This window comes from Oncorhynchus keta, chromosome 15 (genome assembly GCF_023373465.1).
Source record: "Oncorhynchus keta strain PuntledgeMale-10-30-2019 chromosome 15, Oket_V2, whole genome shotgun sequence".
In the NCBI taxonomy this organism is placed as follows: domain Eukaryota; kingdom Metazoa; phylum Chordata; class Actinopteri; order Salmoniformes; family Salmonidae; genus Oncorhynchus; species Oncorhynchus keta.
This window is the reverse complement of record NC_068435.1, coordinates 36,536,376-36,553,461: the sequence shown is the minus strand read 5'-3', so window position 1 is coordinate 36,553,461 and position 17,086 is coordinate 36,536,376. Positions and strand designations below refer to the sequence as shown.

General features: G+C 44.6%; 2 protein-coding genes across 4 annotated transcripts in view; one reads left to right on the top strand and one right to left on the bottom strand.

The window, feature by feature from the left end:
• LOC118394883 (E3 ubiquitin-protein ligase RNF114-like) overlaps window positions 1-17,086 on the top strand; it is a 345,693-nt gene that overhangs the window by 325,618 nt on the left and 2,989 nt on the right. The window lies entirely within an intron of this gene.
• The window catches only part of LOC118394878 (nuclear receptor coactivator 6-like), a 29,674-nt gene continuing 25,192 nt past the window's right edge, over window positions 12,605-17,086 (bottom strand). For 2 of the 3 annotated variants that reach the window (XM_035788488.2, XM_035788490.2), the window contains 4 exons: window positions 16,243-16,273; window positions 13,713-13,754; window positions 13,070-13,203; window positions 12,605-12,935 (listed from right to left, as the gene is read on the bottom strand). In XM_035788488.2, coding sequence (XP_035644381.1) covers window positions 12,889-12,935; window positions 13,070-13,203; window positions 13,713-13,754; window positions 16,243-16,273 — 254 coding nt within the window. In that variant the 3' untranslated portion in view covers window positions 12,605-12,888. Of the gene's footprint in view, window positions 12,936-13,069; window positions 13,204-13,712; window positions 13,755-16,208; window positions 16,274-17,086 lie in introns of those variants that run through there. The other variant, XR_004827830.2, reaches the window with a different exon arrangement.

Here is a 17,086-nt window from a genome sequence, read left to right as displayed (position 1 = left end):
ACCATAATTGAGAATTTCAATAAGCATTTTTCTACAGCTGGCCATGCTTTCCACCTGGCTACTCCTACCCCGGTCAACAGCACTGCACCCCCAACAGCAACTCGGCCAAGCCTTCCCCATTTCTCCTTCTCCCAAATCCATTCAGCTGATGTTCTGAAAGAGCTGAAAAATCTGGACCCCTACAAATCAGCCGGGCTAGACAATCTGGACCCTTTCTTTCTAAAATTATCTGCCGAAATTGTTGCCACCCCTATTACTAGCCTGTTCAACCTCTCTTTCGTGTCGTCTGAGATTCCCAAAGATTGGAAAGCAGCTGCGGTCATCCCCCTCTTCAAAGGGGGGGACACTCTTGACCCAAACTGCTACAGACCTATATCTATCCTACCATGCCTTTCTAAGGTCTTCGAAAGCCAAGTCAACAAACAGATTACCGACCATTTCGAATCTCACCATACCTTCTCTGCTATGCAATCTGGTTTCAGAGCTGGTCATGGGTGCACCTCAGCCACGCTCAAGGTCCTAAACGATATCTTAACCGCCATCAATAAGAAACATTACTGTGCAGCCATATTCATTGATCTGGCCAAGGCTTTCGACTCTGTCAACCACCACATCCTCATCGGCAGACTCGACAGCCTTGGTTTCTCAAATGATTGCCTCGCCTGGTTCACCAACTACTTCTCTGATAGAGTTCAGTGTGTCAAATCGGAGGGTCTGCTGTCCGGACCTCTGGCAGTCTCTATGGGGGTGCCACAGGGTTCAATTCTTGGACCGACTCTCTTCTCTGTATACATCAATGAGGTCGCTCTTGCTGCTGGTGAGTCCCTGATCCACCTCTACGCAGACGACACCATTCTGTATACTTCCGGCCCTTCTTTGGACACTGTGTTAACAACCCTCCAGGCAAGCTTCAATGCCATACAACTCTTCTTCCATGGCCTCCAACTGCTCTTAAATGCAAGTAAAACTAAATGCATGCTCTTCAACCGATCGCTACCTGCACCTACCCGCCTGTCCAACATCACTACTCTGGACGGCTCTGACTTAGAATACGTGGACAACTACAAATACTTAGGTGTCTGGTTAGACTGTAAACTCTCCTTCCAGACCCACATCAAACATCTCCAATCCAAAGTTAAATCTAGAATTGGCTTCCTATTTTGCAACAAAGCATCCTTCACTCATGCTGCCAAACATTTGACCTTTATTTAACCAGGCAAGTCAGTTAAGAACATATTCTTATTTTCAATGACGGCCTGGGAACAGTGGGTTAACTGCCTGTTCAGGGGCAGAACGACAGATTTGTACCTTGTCAGTTAGGGGGTTTGAACTTGCAACCTTCCGGTTACTAGTCCAACGCTCTAACCACTAGGCTACGCTGCCGTTTTGTTTTACGAGGCGACAGTACAGAATGTCAACTCATATGAGTGTATTTTCATGCATATCGGTTTTACCATTTAATGCTTTCATTTTTATGTATCTAGTCCCCCTCATTTGAAGGTGTCAAATTAATTTAAAGTATGTGTATTAATGTAGTCAAATTTAGTATTTTGGTCACATATTCCTAGGATGCAAAGACTACACCAAGGTTGTGACTCTACAAACTTGTTGGATGCATTTGCTGTTTGTTTTGGTTGTGTTTCGGATTATGTTGTTCCCAATAGAAATTAATAGTAAATAATGAATTCTCATTGTCACTTTTATTGTAAATAATAGAATATGATTCTTAACATTTCGACATTAATGCTACCATGATTGCGGATAATTACGTATGAATCATGACTGAGAAAGTTTGAGACATGTAACACACCCCGCTAACATGCTGACCTCCACCGTTATTGGTAATGGTGAGAGGTTAGCATGTTTTGGGGTATGATCCATATCAATGTAGAAGTGTTCAGAAAAATTCTATTCTTGGCTCCCGAGTGGCGCAAGACACTGCATCCCAGTGCAAGAGGCATCACTGCAGTACCTGGTTTGAATCCAGGCTGCATCACACCAGGCCGTGATTGGGAGTCCCATAGGGCGGCGCACAATTGGCCCAGTGTCGTCAGGGGTTGGCCGGGGTAGACCATCATTGTAAATAAGATAATATCTACACACAATACCTCAATTTCTGCAAATGTATTAAAAATTAACTAAAGGTTAAAATAAATACACAATATGTTACTCCAAAATTACAATTCATTATTTACCATTCATGTGTATTGGAACAAAACTAATCAAAAACACCCAAAACAAATTGCAAATGCATCCAACAAATTTGTAGAGTCACAAGCTTGATGTAGTCATTGCATGTTAGGAATATAGGACCAAATATAAATAATTGTATACTCTTATACTTTAATTTGTTAAAATGCTTATGACACCTTCAAATGGGGAGACAAGATACATAAAGTGCTTTCATTTCTAAACAGAAATGCATGAAAATACCCTAAAATAAAAGGTGACATTCTGTACTGTCGCCTCATAAAACATTTGATCTCAAATCTAAAATGCTGGACTTTAGAGCCAAATTAAGTTTTAACTTCACTGTCCAAATAGGTAGTGTAGTTATATGTACATACACAGAACAAAATGATGCTGCCACCCCCGTGCTTCACAGTTGGGATGGTGTTCTTCGGCTTGCAAGCCTCCCCCTTTTCCTCCAAACATAACGATGGTCATTATGGCCAAACAGTTCTTTTTTTGTTTTATCAGACCAGAGGACATTTCTCCAAAAAGTACGATCTTTGTCCCCATGTGCAGTTGCAAACCATAGTCTGGCTTTTTTATGGCGGTTTTGGAGCAGTGGCTTCTTCCTTGCTGAGTGGCCTTTCAGGTTATGTCAATATAGGACTCATTTTACTGTGGATATAGATACTTTGTACTTGTTTCCTCCAGCATCTTCACAAGGTCCTTTGCTGTTGTTCTGGGATTGATTTGTACTTTTCACACCAAAGTACGTTCATTTCTAGGAGACAGAACGTGTCTCCTTCCTGAACGGTATGACGGCTGTGTGGTACCATGGTGTTTATACTTGTGGACTATTGTTTGTACAGATGAACGTGGTACCTTCAGGCGTTTGGAAATTGCTCCCAACGATGAATCAGACTTGTTGAGGTCTACAATTTCTTCTGAGGACTTGGCTGATTTCTTCTGATTTTCCCATGATGTCAAGCAAAGAGGTACGGAGTTGGAAGGTAGGCCTTGAAATACATCCACAGGTACACCTCCAATTGACTCAAATGATGTCAATTAGCTTATCAGAAACTTCTAAAGCCATGACATAATTTTCTGGAATTTTCCAAGCTGTTCAAAAAGCACAGTCAACTTCATGTAAACTTCTGACCCACTGGAATTGTGATACAGAGAATTATAAGTGAAATAATCTGCCTGTAAATAATTGTTGGAAACATTACTTGTGTCATGCAAAAAGTAGATGTCCTAACCGACTTGCCAAAACTAACTAATGACTCCAACCTAAGTGTATGTAAACTTCTGACTTCAACTATGTTACTTCTAGGGAGACTAAAGTGCACCTGCTTTTACACCACAAAATAGGCAACGGAATGACAGTTTTCAGAACCAAGTTTGGCAAAGTAAGAAAAGCCTGTGTGTGTGTGTTCATAAAGGCCTGAGTTACTCCATTGATAAACGTGGAGGAAAGACACGTTTAAAATAGCCACAGAGATAGCTAGTGTTTTACACAAAAATCCCTCCCTCTCTTTCATCCTCCTCTCTCCTTTCCCTTACAAACTTTTGCGCTTGAGTAGAGCACAACAAAAAATTCACCATCTCCTGACATCTTAGCCGCGGGCTGAAACTTTTAATCATTTTATTTGTTTCTTGTGTTGTTTTTGTCTTTTCTCTTCACTGTCTATGACTAACAGCTTCTCTTTCACCACCAACTTACTAGATGGAGGGGGAGAGGGACACACAGAGGAGAGAGAGAGAGCAGAGGGACAGAGAGCTGCCTGAAATGTAGGCCAAATGTAGGACATTTCCATAGAAACAGTGTTCACAGCAGTCGGTGACATCATCGGTATAGGGAGGGACTGGGCCTTGGAATACCTGATTTAGGACCCTGATTGGTCCGACCTAAACGCGATTCTCTCCGCCCACCTGCACACCATCCTGAGCGTGGGAGAGAGACGACACTCTAGAATTTCATACAAAACAGAACACTTAAATGCTCTAACACAGACAGATAGAAACACATGTTTATACATAGAAGTACGCACCCTTACACATACCTCCTGTTCTGAGAGTCCAGGTCCAGCAGAGCCTCCTGTGATACTATGAGGGTGTGTCTGGTAGCGGGCCTTGAAGGAGCCCTTGCTGCCTCTGTTGGTCTGAGCTGCTGGGGATTGGGGCATGGAGGAGGCTGAAGACGTGGAGCCTGTATCACGGAGCCCTGTCTGCGTGACCACTGCCACAGATGCACGTCCTACCGGCAGGAACAGGCTTAGCACCTCCCCATTCTCATCCTAGCAAAGGGAGAGAAAATAAGTTGAAGGAGAAGAGTGAGGCGGGGTGAATAACTGTCCTTCCCAGCCAATTTGTGATGGGCACTCTGACAGGGGTGGTGGAGTCCAGTGAGTGTACGTACCCTGCCCTAGTGATGTCCATGTACACCAACAGAGGCCAGCTCCAGATCCTCATTATAACTGTTCTTCAGAGGGACCGACCAGCAACCTGAGATAACACAGACAGTCATAGGTCTAGGAATGCAAACAGAATGATAATCATAATCTGAAATGTTTTCACGCCATTAGTTGTCCTAACACCTTGGACTCTTCTCTTAGCCTGGTGAAATAACACCTGTCAACTATTCAACAACGAGATATAAATAGAAACTGATTGGTTGAATCAGTTGTATTAATGTCAGGTCTGTTACAAGCCCTCTGAGTCGGTCTTCTGCTTGGTCGTATTCGGCTCCACACACCTCAATCTCAATTAGCAGGCACATGATGCCACGCCCATGTTTAGGCAGGTCACGAGCATCCAACACCTGGGAAAGGACAAACAGTTTAAACACTTTCACTCCAACTAAACACCCACACACTGACACACACTATCTGCAGGGTGACAGACTCCAGGCCCCCGAGTGTGGTAAACCAGTTATTCTTCATTGGGAAAAATCCCCTCTCCTACCTGAGTGTACCCATACCACAGTAACTCCCTCCCTCAAACAACCCATCATTCCTCCCTCCCTCTGTACCTGCGGTCTGAAAGTTAAGTGCGACCAGCTGGGATCCACAGAGCAACATGGGCAGAGGGTTGTAGATGAAGGAGTCCAGCCTCTGTCTACGGGGGACAGCTGCTGCCGGTTGTACTGCAGGACCTCTGCCGCTTGATCCAGTTCACATATTTCTCTGCCTTGGTCTCCGGGAATGACGGCATGTCCCGGAAACACACCCGCTCCATCCCAATCTTTACAGGGAAAAGGAGGAGATGGGGGTGAGATATGCTGGTGTGTGTAGCACAGATGTGTCCTTACTAAGGGTACATGTTTACTGTAGATGACCAGGTCAGACAGCTCCAGAGCAATCTTCTTCCTCCACTCTATCATCTTCCCCTCCTCCAGCTGACTGACTGACACACACACACACACACACACACACACACACACACACACACACACACACACACACACACACACACACACACACACACACACACACACATTACTTCACAGACTATCAGTAGGACACACTACAAATGAATAATCCTACTCTTATAAACTATTCCTTTAAAACCTTAATCTAAATGCCCCCCTCTCTTCCCCTTCTGTGAAGTCCATACCTTTGCCTCTGATGTCATGGTGACCTCTGATGTCATGGTGACCTCATGGTGACCTCTCTGACCTGTCTGATGACCCACTCTTTGAGCTCCTCCTGGGTGTTGGCAGCAATTTGAATGACTTGCCCTGCCCTGGGAGAGGCTGCAGGGAGGAGGGAGAACACATACACCCTGCTTCCCTTACCATCAGACCTCACCACTAGGGGGAGAAAGGGAGCAAGAGCACAATATAGACGCAGCAATGAACACATGCTAGTCTGGCTGTTTTGGTGCTCACTCATAACAAACAGAGTGATATATGGCCCAGCATGTGCCTGTAGTAATGTGATTGCTGTGTATTGAACCTTTAGAGTGTATCAATACAGAGTAGATACACTGCAGAGACGAATATAGGAACAGTGATACAACTAGAGAGAGTGGGAGGTGAAGAGTGAAGAGATAAAGAGGGGATGAGAGACAGACATCTAGAGGTCATCCAAAGGTTGACCATGCTCTCTACCCCCCTACAGAAGGAGGGAAACATGAAGAGGAAGTCACTCACCAATCTGACAGGAAGACACATCAATACTTCCTCTCAGCAGGTCTCCCAGAGAACTGTTCTCTGTCAGCTGCTGTAGGAGAGGAGCGGTAGAAGGAGGAAGGAGAGGGGGAAAGGGGAGGGAGAGAGAGATTGAGAGAGAAATTAAGGGAGGGAGGGAGAGACAGGGAAAAGGGTATTCAGTTAATGCTAATGACAAAACCCAATAACAGTTTATTTCACTCTGTTTGTCTCCTAAAGCTGTTGATCAGCTTTAATATTGCAGATAGATTGTGGCTTCCATCAACGGAGTTGTCTGCATCACTTCCAATCAAATGTTTTGTTGTTTTTGTCCCTTCCTTCAGCTTCCCTCAACCCCTCCCATCTATCTCTGAAGACCATCTCGTTTTGATTTCTATTTCTCATATATTTTTCAACTGTGCTCCAGAGCGCTCAGACTGGGGTGAAGGTTCACCTTCCAACAGGACAACGACCCTAAGCACATGGCCAAGACAACGCAGGGGTGGTGTTGGGACAAGTCTCTGAATGTCCTTGGGGTAGTCCAGCCAGAGCTCGGACTTGAACCCGATCGAACATCGCTGGAGAGACCTAAAAATATCTGTGCAGTGACGCTCCCTATCCAACCTGACAGAGCTTGAGATGATTTGTAGAGAAGAAAGGGAACCCCCCCCCCAAATACAGGTGTGCCAAGAAGACTCAAAGTTCTGAGTAAAGGGTCTGAATACTTATGGTAATGTGATACTTCTGTGTTTGTTTTTTATAGATGTGCAGACAAAAAAAGTACTGTTTTTTCTTAGTCATTATGGGGTATTGTTTGTAGATTGATGAGGGAAAATACAATTTAATCAAATTTAGAAGAATTCTGTAACGTAACAAAAAAGTGAAGGCGTCTGAAAATTGATGTTTTTCTATTTCAAGATTGATTGACAACAAATAATTTTAATCAAATTAAAAGTTAATGTATAACTTCAATACCGGAATGTATCCTATTGCCTTTAATCTTTAACAACATATTATTACAAATATGAATAGGCCTATCATAGACTAGAGGGAAGACAGAGGGACAATCATTCATGTCCGTCAAATGAAGGTAGCTCTGGAAGAAGTACATTTCAGTCCGGCCAAAGAGCATAGCCTATCGTATAATCTACAGAATAAAAATATGTTTGAAATGCGAAATTAGAAACATCAATCCATCTTTACTCCAAGGGGGAGTAAACACAGCATTTGAGGAACAATGGGAAAGTAATTCTTCTTTGAAAGTTGTAAATTCACTTTTCAGAAAATGGACTTTGAATATTTGGTACATACTGGAGAGCTCTTCTTTGTCAACACTCATTCAGCATAGTTCACACCCTCTTAAGCTTTAGCTCGACCCATCCCTTTAAGGGTTGATCTGTCCTAACAAGTCAAGCACTCGGGAGAGTGCTTAACGGGAGAGAATCGTTCACTGACCATTTTACTCACCCTAGCAGAGCTGGTAAGACTGTTTTTATGTTATCCAGAGCATTGGTGACTGCAACTGTGCTGCTGGCAATAATTCATGCTTTTTTGGCATCATTTACTGACAACAGCCATATTCAACTGGTGTTGAGCGTTCGTATATTTGTCAGTTACTCTGCGCTTTGGCACATTCTGTCACGGCTTCTGCCGAAGTCGGCTCCTCTCCTTGTTCGGGCGGTGTTTGGCGGTTGACGTCACCGGCTTTCTAGCCATCGCCGCTCCATTTTTCACGTATCCATTTGTTTTGTCTTGTTCCCTGCTCACCTGGTTTTCATTCCCCAATCAATCTACATGTATTTATTCCTCTGTTCCCCATCTGGTCTTTGTGTAAGATTGTTTGTGTTCCATGTTTGTTGTTGACGCGCCAGACTGTTTTTTTCCCCCGTGGTATTTCACGAAGATGTTTATTGTTAAACATAATTCTTGTGACTGTTTTGCGCGTTTTGCACTTTTGCCTCAATAATGTGTACGCCGGGTCACAAATCCCTGCTCTCCTGCACCTGAGTTCGCTACCAGTACACACACACCTGATAGAATCTTACACCAAACCATGGATTCAGCAGGGGCAGGTACCCCGGTCAGGGGAGTCGAGGAACACATCATCTCGGTGCCATGATGGATCACGTTGTCCAGACCTCTACCCGTGCTGTCCGGATCCAGCTCCAGTGGGATGCATCTCACCCTTCCCAGGGAGTATGATGGGACGGCCGCACAGTGCCAGGGGTTCCTTTTACAACTGGACCTATACCTGGCCACCTTTCACCCAGCTCCCTCAGAAAGGGAGAGAGTATCCGCACTCGTCTCATGCCTCTCGGGGAGAGCTCTGGAGTGGGAAAATGCTGTGTGGAGAGAGGAGGACGCGGCGTTGGACCACTTCGAGGAGTTCACCCGCCAATTCTGAGCCGTGTTTGACCATCCGCCGTAGGTAAAGCGGCGGGGGAACGACTCTAACATTTGAGGCAGGGGACGAGGAGTGCACAGGATTTCACGCTGGAGTTCCGGACCTTGGCTACCGGAGCAGGATGGAACGACAGGCCCTCATCGACCACTATCAATGCAGCCTACGCGAGGACATCTGACGGAAGTTGGCCTGCAGGGATGCCACCATCACCTTTGACCAACTGGTGGATCTGCCCATCCGGTCGGATAACCTGCTGGTCATCCGTGGACGTCCTGAGGGGGCTCTGTTGGTTCCATCTCCCAGCACTCCCGCTCCGGTGCCCATGGAGTTGGGCGGGGCTGTGCGTAGGGAGGCTGGAGGAGGGACCTTCACGTGCGCCATCTGTGGGCACACCGCCGGTCAGTGCTGGGCTGATCCCTCTGGGAGACAAGGCAGCAGGCAGCGCACTCTGGCGTCACCCCAGGTGAGTCTGCACCACTCTCATCCAGAGTCCTCTGTTGTCCACCTGTTTGTACCTATTTTTTTCCCTGAGTTCTCCCCGCATTCCCAGCGTAAGGCGCTCGCCAATTCGGGCGCAGCTGTGAATTTTATCTACAGAGCGTTAGCTCTTAGTTTAGGGATCCCCATTATTCCTGTAGATTGACTTTTCCCGGTTCACGCTCTGGATAGTCGACCATTAGGATCCGGGCTAATCAGGGAAGCCACCATCTCCCTGGCCATGGAGACGCAGGGGGGTCACGAGAAGAGAATCAGTCTCTTTCTCATGGACTCTCCTGTGTTTCCGTGGTACTAGGCCTTCCCTGTTTGGCTCGTCATAACCCCACCATTTCCTGGGAACAGAGGGCACTCACGGGGTGGTCGTGAGAGTGCTTGGGGATGTGTGTAGGGGTTTCCGTTGGTGCTACCACGGTGGAAAGTCCAGACCAGGTCTCCACCGTGTGCATTCCCTCAGGATATGCCGATTTGGCTCTCGCCATCTGTAAAAACTCAATTACCACCCCATCGATGGGGGGATTGTGCGATAAGTCTCCTGGTAGACGCTGCACTTCCCAGGAGTCACGTGTATCCCGTCGCAAGCGGAGACAGTGGCTATGGAGATATATGTCTCCGAATCCCTACGTCAGGGGTACATTCGGTCCTCCACTTCAGCCGCCTCCTTGTGTTTCTTTTTTGTGAAGAAGAAGGATGGAGGTCTTCACCCGTGCATTGACTATAGCGGTCTCAATCAAATCACGGTGAGGTACAGTTACCCGCTACCTCTTATCACCACGGCGATTGAGTCAATGCACAGGGCGCGCATCTTCACTAAACTGGATCTCAGGAGTGGGTACAATCTGGTGCTTATCCGGGAGGGAGACGAGTGGAAGATGGCTTCAAGTACCACCTCAGGGCATTATGAGTACCTCGTCATGCCGTACGGGTTGATGAATGCTCCATCAGTCTTCCAAGCCTTCGTAGACGAGATTTTCAGGGACCTGTACGAGCAGGGTGCAGTGGTGTATATTGATGACATTCTGATTGTTAAGGGAATTTTTATCAATGATGACTAATTATGTATACATTTCAATCAAGACTGACAAGTCCAAATGCTATTATGTACTGTACATAATGAATTTTGTCTCTTGCTCCCATTCCCAATTGTATATAATATAGTTAGGAGTTTAGTAACAATGACGGTCTGTTCCTTTGTACAAATGAATGAACTATTCACATGGAATAGCCTTCATTTCTCAGAACAAGAATAGACTGACGAGTTTGTTGTTTTTGGCCATTTTGAGCCTGTAATCAAAGCCACAAATGCTGATGCTCCAGATACTCAACTAGTCTAAAAGAAGGTCAGTTTTATTGCTTCTTTAATCAGAACACAAGTTTTCAGCTTGGGTAACATAATTGAAAAAGGGTTTTCTAACTATCACTTTCAATGGCAAATTGATCAACTTGGATTAGCTAACACAACATGCCATTGGAACACAGGTGTGGCAGAACACCGACCCTCTGACATTCCTGTCTTGCAGGAAATCACACACAGAACGGGCAGTATGTCTGTTGGCATTGTCATGCTGGAGGGTCATGTCAGGATGAGCCTGCAGGAAGGGTACCACATGAAAGAGGAGGATGTCTCCCCTGTAACGCACAAGGTTGAGATTGCCTGCAATGACAACAAGCTCAGTCCGATGATGCTGTGACACGCCCCCCCAGACCATGACGGACCCTCCAACTCTAAATCGATCCCACTCCAGAGTACAGGCCTTGGTGTAATGCTCATTCCTTTGACGATAAACGTGAATCCAACCATCACCCCTGGTGAGACAAAACTGCGACTCGTCAGTGAAGAACACCTTTTGCCAGTCCTGTCTGGTCCAGCAACGGTGGGTTTGTGCCCATAGGCGACGTTGTTGCCTGTGATGTCTGGTAAGGACCTGCCTTTCAACAGGCCTACAAGCCCTACATCCAGCCCCTCTCAGCCTATTGCGGACAGTCTGAGTACTGATGGAGGGATTGTGCGTTCCTGGTCTAACTCGGACAGTTGTTGCCATCCTGTACCTGTCCTGCAGGTGTTGTTACACATGGTCTGCCACTGCAAGGACGATCAGCTGTCCGTCCTGTCTCCCTGTAGCGGTGTCTTAGGCGTCTCACAGTAGACATTGCAATTTATTGCCCTGGCCACATCTGCAGTCCTCAATGCTTCCTTGCAGCATGACTAAGGCACATTCATGCAGATTAGCAGGGACCCTGTGCATCTTTCTTTTGGTGTTTTGCAGAGTCAGTAGAAAGGCCTCTTTAGTGTCCTAAGTTTTCATAACTGTGATCTTAATTTCCTACCGTCTGTAAGCTGTTAGTGTCTTAACGACCGTTCCACAGGTGCATGTTCATTAATTGTTTATGGTTCATTAAACAAGCATGGGAAACAGTGTTTAAACCCTTTACAATGAAGATATGTGAAGTTATTCTGATTTTTAAGAATTATCTTTGAAAGACATGGTTCTGAAAAAAGGACACTTTTTTTGCTGAGTTTATATGTACATATACACACACACATATCTCTGGAAAAAATTGAGACCACTGAAAAATGATCAGTTTCTCTGGTTGTACTATTTATAGGTATGTGTTTGGGTAAAATTAACATTTTAGTTGTATTCTATAAACTACTATCAACATTACTCCCAAATTCCAAATTAAAATATTGTCATTTAGAGCATTTATTTACAGAAAATGACAACTGGTCAAAATAACAATAAAGATGCAATGTTTTCAGTCCTTGAATAATGCAATGAAAATAAGTTCATATTCATTTTTAAACAACACAATACTAATGTTTTAATTTAGGAAAAGTTCAGAAATCAATATTTGGTAGAATAACCCTGATTTTCAATCACAGCTTTCATGTGTCTTGGCATGCTCTCCACCAGTCTTTCACATTGATGTTGGGTGACTTTATGCCACGCCTGGCTTGTGACCATCCATCTTCCTCTTGATCACAGGTTTTTAATGGGGTTCAGGTCTGGAGATTGGGCTGGCCATGACAGGGTCTTGATCTGGTGGTCTTTCATCCACACCTTCATTGACCTGAGAGTTATAGCTCTCTTGCTCCTCCCAGTGGCATTCTGTGGGTAGTACAACTCATTTGCGATTTTTGCTCGGCTCATAATCTGAGGTAGCAACTGCGTCAGATCTCCCTAAAACAGTTGTAATTCACTGATTTCCGGTAAGATCAAGATAAAACCGATGAGAAATAGGGTCACTTTCTGAATTACAGTAAATACTCAATTTTCAGCCTGCAATGCAAAGGTGACAGCATTGAACCATGTTAAAACGGTATATGAAACAACTCATGCAGCCAACTTTCACAGAATATCACACCATTTCATCACAGGACAAAAAAGTAGTAGAAAATTTAATGAAGTTTTACAACATAATTATACAATTGAGTCAAGTTTTATTATCAGTCTTCACATAATTAATTAAACACACACACACACACACAAGCTACAACCTCACATGATAGCAGGGACAAAACATCAACAATTATTTTTCAAACAATTATCTGTACATGGTTATTTTCACCATCAAAAATGTGTAATCCTGGAGAAAAGAAGCTCATCGAATGATTGACAAAGAAAAATACATTTACAGTTCAGTTCACAGGGTTTCACTACTGTGGTCATTTAGACTTCCTTCTCTTAGACTGGGTAGGGCTGGCACCCGTTTCTGAAAGGACACAGAGGAGAGAGAGGGGGACATGTTTGATGAGACAAATCCCTTTACAATAAAAACGTAAACTATATGTAAGAGTAAATTGTGTATGAGAGAGTGTTTGTGCTCTAAATCAAGTCTGCGTGCACCTTTAGCAGCAGCACCGGCTCCAGGCCTGGCCGGTCTCTTCCTCTGCATGCTGTCTGCCACAGTCTCCTCCTCCACCTCCTTGTCGGCCCGCGAGCTCCGTCTGCTAGGACCCTTTGACTTCTCCACGGCAGCCCTGATAGATGCCCGACAGAAAACAGAGCAAGAGACACAGCAGAGGAGATAGAAAAGAAAAGCAGGAGGAGAGGTCAGTTACAAAGAAAAAAGAAGAAACTTCAGTAGCTACTCAGTAAAAGTTGTAATATCGCTCCGGTATTCCTTCAAGTTGGGAAAATCGCTTCGGAGTGGGCTTTCCTCATCTATTTTTTTATTTAACCTTTAACTAGGCAAGTCAGTTAAGAACACATTCTTATTTACAATGACGGCCTACCACGGCCAAAGCCAAATGACGCTGGGCCAATTGTGCGCCACCTTATGGGAAATCACGGCCGGTTGTGATACAGCCTGGAATCGAACCAGGGTCTGTAGGGACGCCCCAAGCACTGCGATGCTGCGCCACTCGGGAGCCTGTCCACCACAGATACTGTCCGTCTTCACCGTAAATAGTATCCGATAGATAACAAAATGGTGGACACGACAGGGCTGCTGCGTGCGTCCTGGCAGTGCTCACGTGTAAATACATACCTTGAGCCCAAGTTAACGGGTGTCTTTCTTTTCTTTGCCCATCTGTGATAGAAGTGGAAAAACAGCAGTCAACTAAACTGTAATAATGCTTAACAAAAATGGTTTTATTCCCCCAACATACTCTTAGTGACAATCATCCCCAGAAGAAAGAAATCAGACATAGCCATATTCATACTCAATTAGCACAGTCAGTTCTTATGCAGTGGAAGTACTTGTCATCTTTGGATGTTTGGATATAGTTTACATGCTAAGCATACATGCACTATATATATATATAACTATAAATATATATACACATATACATACACAAAAGGTATGTGGACAACCCTTCAAATTAATGGCTTCGGCTATTTCATCCACACCCGTTGCTGACAGGTGTATAAAAGTGAGCACACAGCCATGCAATCTCCATAGACAATCATTGGCAGTAGAATGGCCTTACGGACTCAGTGACTTTCAACGTATTTGGTATTTGATTGGGATCCCCATTAGCTGTTGCAAAATCAGCAGCTACTCTTCCTGGGGTCCACACAAAACATAATACAGAATGACATAATACAGAACATCATTAGAGAAGAAGCACATGAATTTTTTTAAAGGAACACGTAGCCTACATATCAATGCATACATATAAACTATCTGGTCAAATAGGGGAAAGAAGTTGTGCAGCGAGGTGTTGCCTTATCTGTTTTTTGAAACCATGTTTGTTGTTTATTTGAGCAATATGAGATGGATTGAAGTTCCAGGGCAATATATATATATATATATATGTTATATCCTTGTATTGCTACTGCTGTATCATCAAATGAATTAACTAAGCGAGTCTCAGAAATGACTAATATATGAATGTTATCAAGTTATTGACTCCATTAACCTTATTTCTAAGGCTACATATATTAATATGGGCTATTTTCAGCCCTTTCCTGGGTAGCTTAATTAACAGAGATAGACATACTATTGAAAAGAGCAGACAAAGCCAGAGAAAACATATATACATTCAGCACATATATACATTCCATTAATCAATTGGTGTGTGTGTGTGTGTGTGCTGCGGGGTTGAGGCTACGAACCCATAGGCTTGGCTCTCATCCCTTCCAGGCTTCTGGGAGGGAGGGTGGACAATGAGCCTGTCATAGCGGATGAACCCAATGTCCCCACGTGCTCTGGCAGCTATCATGACTGGGATCAGTTCTTTCCTCTTCTGGCGCACAACTTCAGGATAGTCCTGGTTAAGATATGCATTCCTCTCAAGTTCTTGGCTCTTTCCAGAACAGCTACCTTGTTCTTGAACCTCAGGAACGTGACTACTATCGGCCTGGGCCTGTCACCAGGGCCGGTAGTGGGTTTTCCAGTCCTGTGGACACGCTCCACCTCAATCTTCCAAAGGTCCATCTTCAATTTCTCAGAGATCATTTCCCTCACTTTGTCCTCAAGACTCCACCCAGGTAGGTCTCAGGTGGAGATTCTGCAATTCCGTCCACAACCATGTTGTTACGCCTTGATTGTCCCTCAAGATAGTCTGATTTATCTGTTATCATGGATTCACACACAGGACTGATGTCCTCTCTTAATTACTTACAGATTGCTGCCATCTTGCCGTTCTCCTGTTTCAACTCGTCGAGCTGACTCGGGGAGAACTGCAAACTGTTCTTCAGGTCATCCATTCTTTTATTAGTAGAATCCACCAGTATTTGGACAAAAAACTTGAAGCTATTTTCTTTTTGTTTTAACTCCTTGTAGGTCTCTTTTTCTTTGTTTAAAAGATCATTCACGCGTGATAGAGACAGCAATGGCACTGTCCACAATGGCTAACCAGGTCGCAGGCTGCGTTCAAGAACACCGAGCTAGGTTGATGTCCAGCTATCTAGCAGTTAGGCGAGCTGCGACTCCAAATAGCTCCTCAGACCCGTCCTTGGTCGGCAGGATCACTGGAAAGATACAAGCAGTCCCAGCAACTGATGCCAACTGCGTCGTGGGATCCAACAGAAGAAGCTAGGTAGCTACCGAGAACATTCCAAACAAACAAAACCGAGCTCTCTCCCGTTCCACGTACAACAGGAAGTGACGTGTGTGGCTGCAGAAAATAGTAGAAGTGGCACTGTCATAGGATGCCACCTTTCCAACAAGTCAGTTCGTCACATTTCTGTCCTGCTAGAGCTGCCCCGGTCAACTGTAAGTGATAATATTGTGAAGTGGAAACTTCTAGGAGCAACAACAGCTCAGCCGCAAAGAGGCAGGCCACACAAGATCAGAGAACAGAAACGTTGAGGTGTCCACATACCTTTGGTCATGTAGTGTAACAAGTGGCTCATCGACTTATGAACTCCCTGAGTTTTAGTAGTTACAAATGGCAAAGCATTTCTGTTTACAAACATGACACTTACTGTAGACTAGGCCAATTACTAACAAATACCTAAGGAATACTGAAGTAACCTTTTACAGGCAATGGAATAACCCAATTATCTCTGGCATGACAAGTATTTATTTTATACTGACATTTTGTTAGTCTGAAATGTCTTGAGAACCTCACCCATGTTCAGTCACAGTGGCAACTTCTTCTGCTGTAGAAGGAAAAAGTGACAAACAAAAAAAGTTACTAAATATCACAACAAGATGCCTGCTATGTTCACGGCATACAGTGCATCATCTAAAAGCACGGTCCAAGACCTGTACAAGTATCTTATAACAATACCATTTTCAGATTTGGTCTCAGACTATAACATTATTTAATACTGTATATACAAAAGTATGTGGATTCGGCTATTTAAGCTACACACGTTGCTGACAGGTATATAAAATCAAGCACACAGCCATATAATGTTTTATACACACATTGGCAGTAGAATGGCCTTACTGAAGAGCTCTGTGATACAATAACACCTTTCCAACAAGTAGGTTTGTCAAACTTCTGCCATGCTTGAGCTGCCCTGGTCAACTGTAAGTGCTGTTATTGTGAAGTAGAAATGTCTAGGCGCAACAACGGCTCAGCCGTGAAGTGGTAGGCCACACAAGCTCAGAGAACGGGACCGCCGACTGCAGAAGTGCGTAAAAATCGTCTGTCCTCGCCTAAGATCACCATGGTCAATGCAACGTGCCAACTGGAATGGTGTAAAGCTTGCCACCATTGGACTCTGGAGCAGTGGAAACGGGTTCTCTGGAGTGATGAATCACGCTTCACCATCTGGGAGTCCAATGGACGAATCTGGGTTTGGGGGATGCCAAGAGAACGCTACCTGCATACAATGACATTCTAGACAATTCTGCGCTTCCCCAAACTGTTGCCACAAAGTTGGAAGGCCCTATCTCACTTCAGCATGCACAAAGCGAGGTCCATACTAAAATGGTTTGTCGAGATCAGTCTGGAAGAACATGAC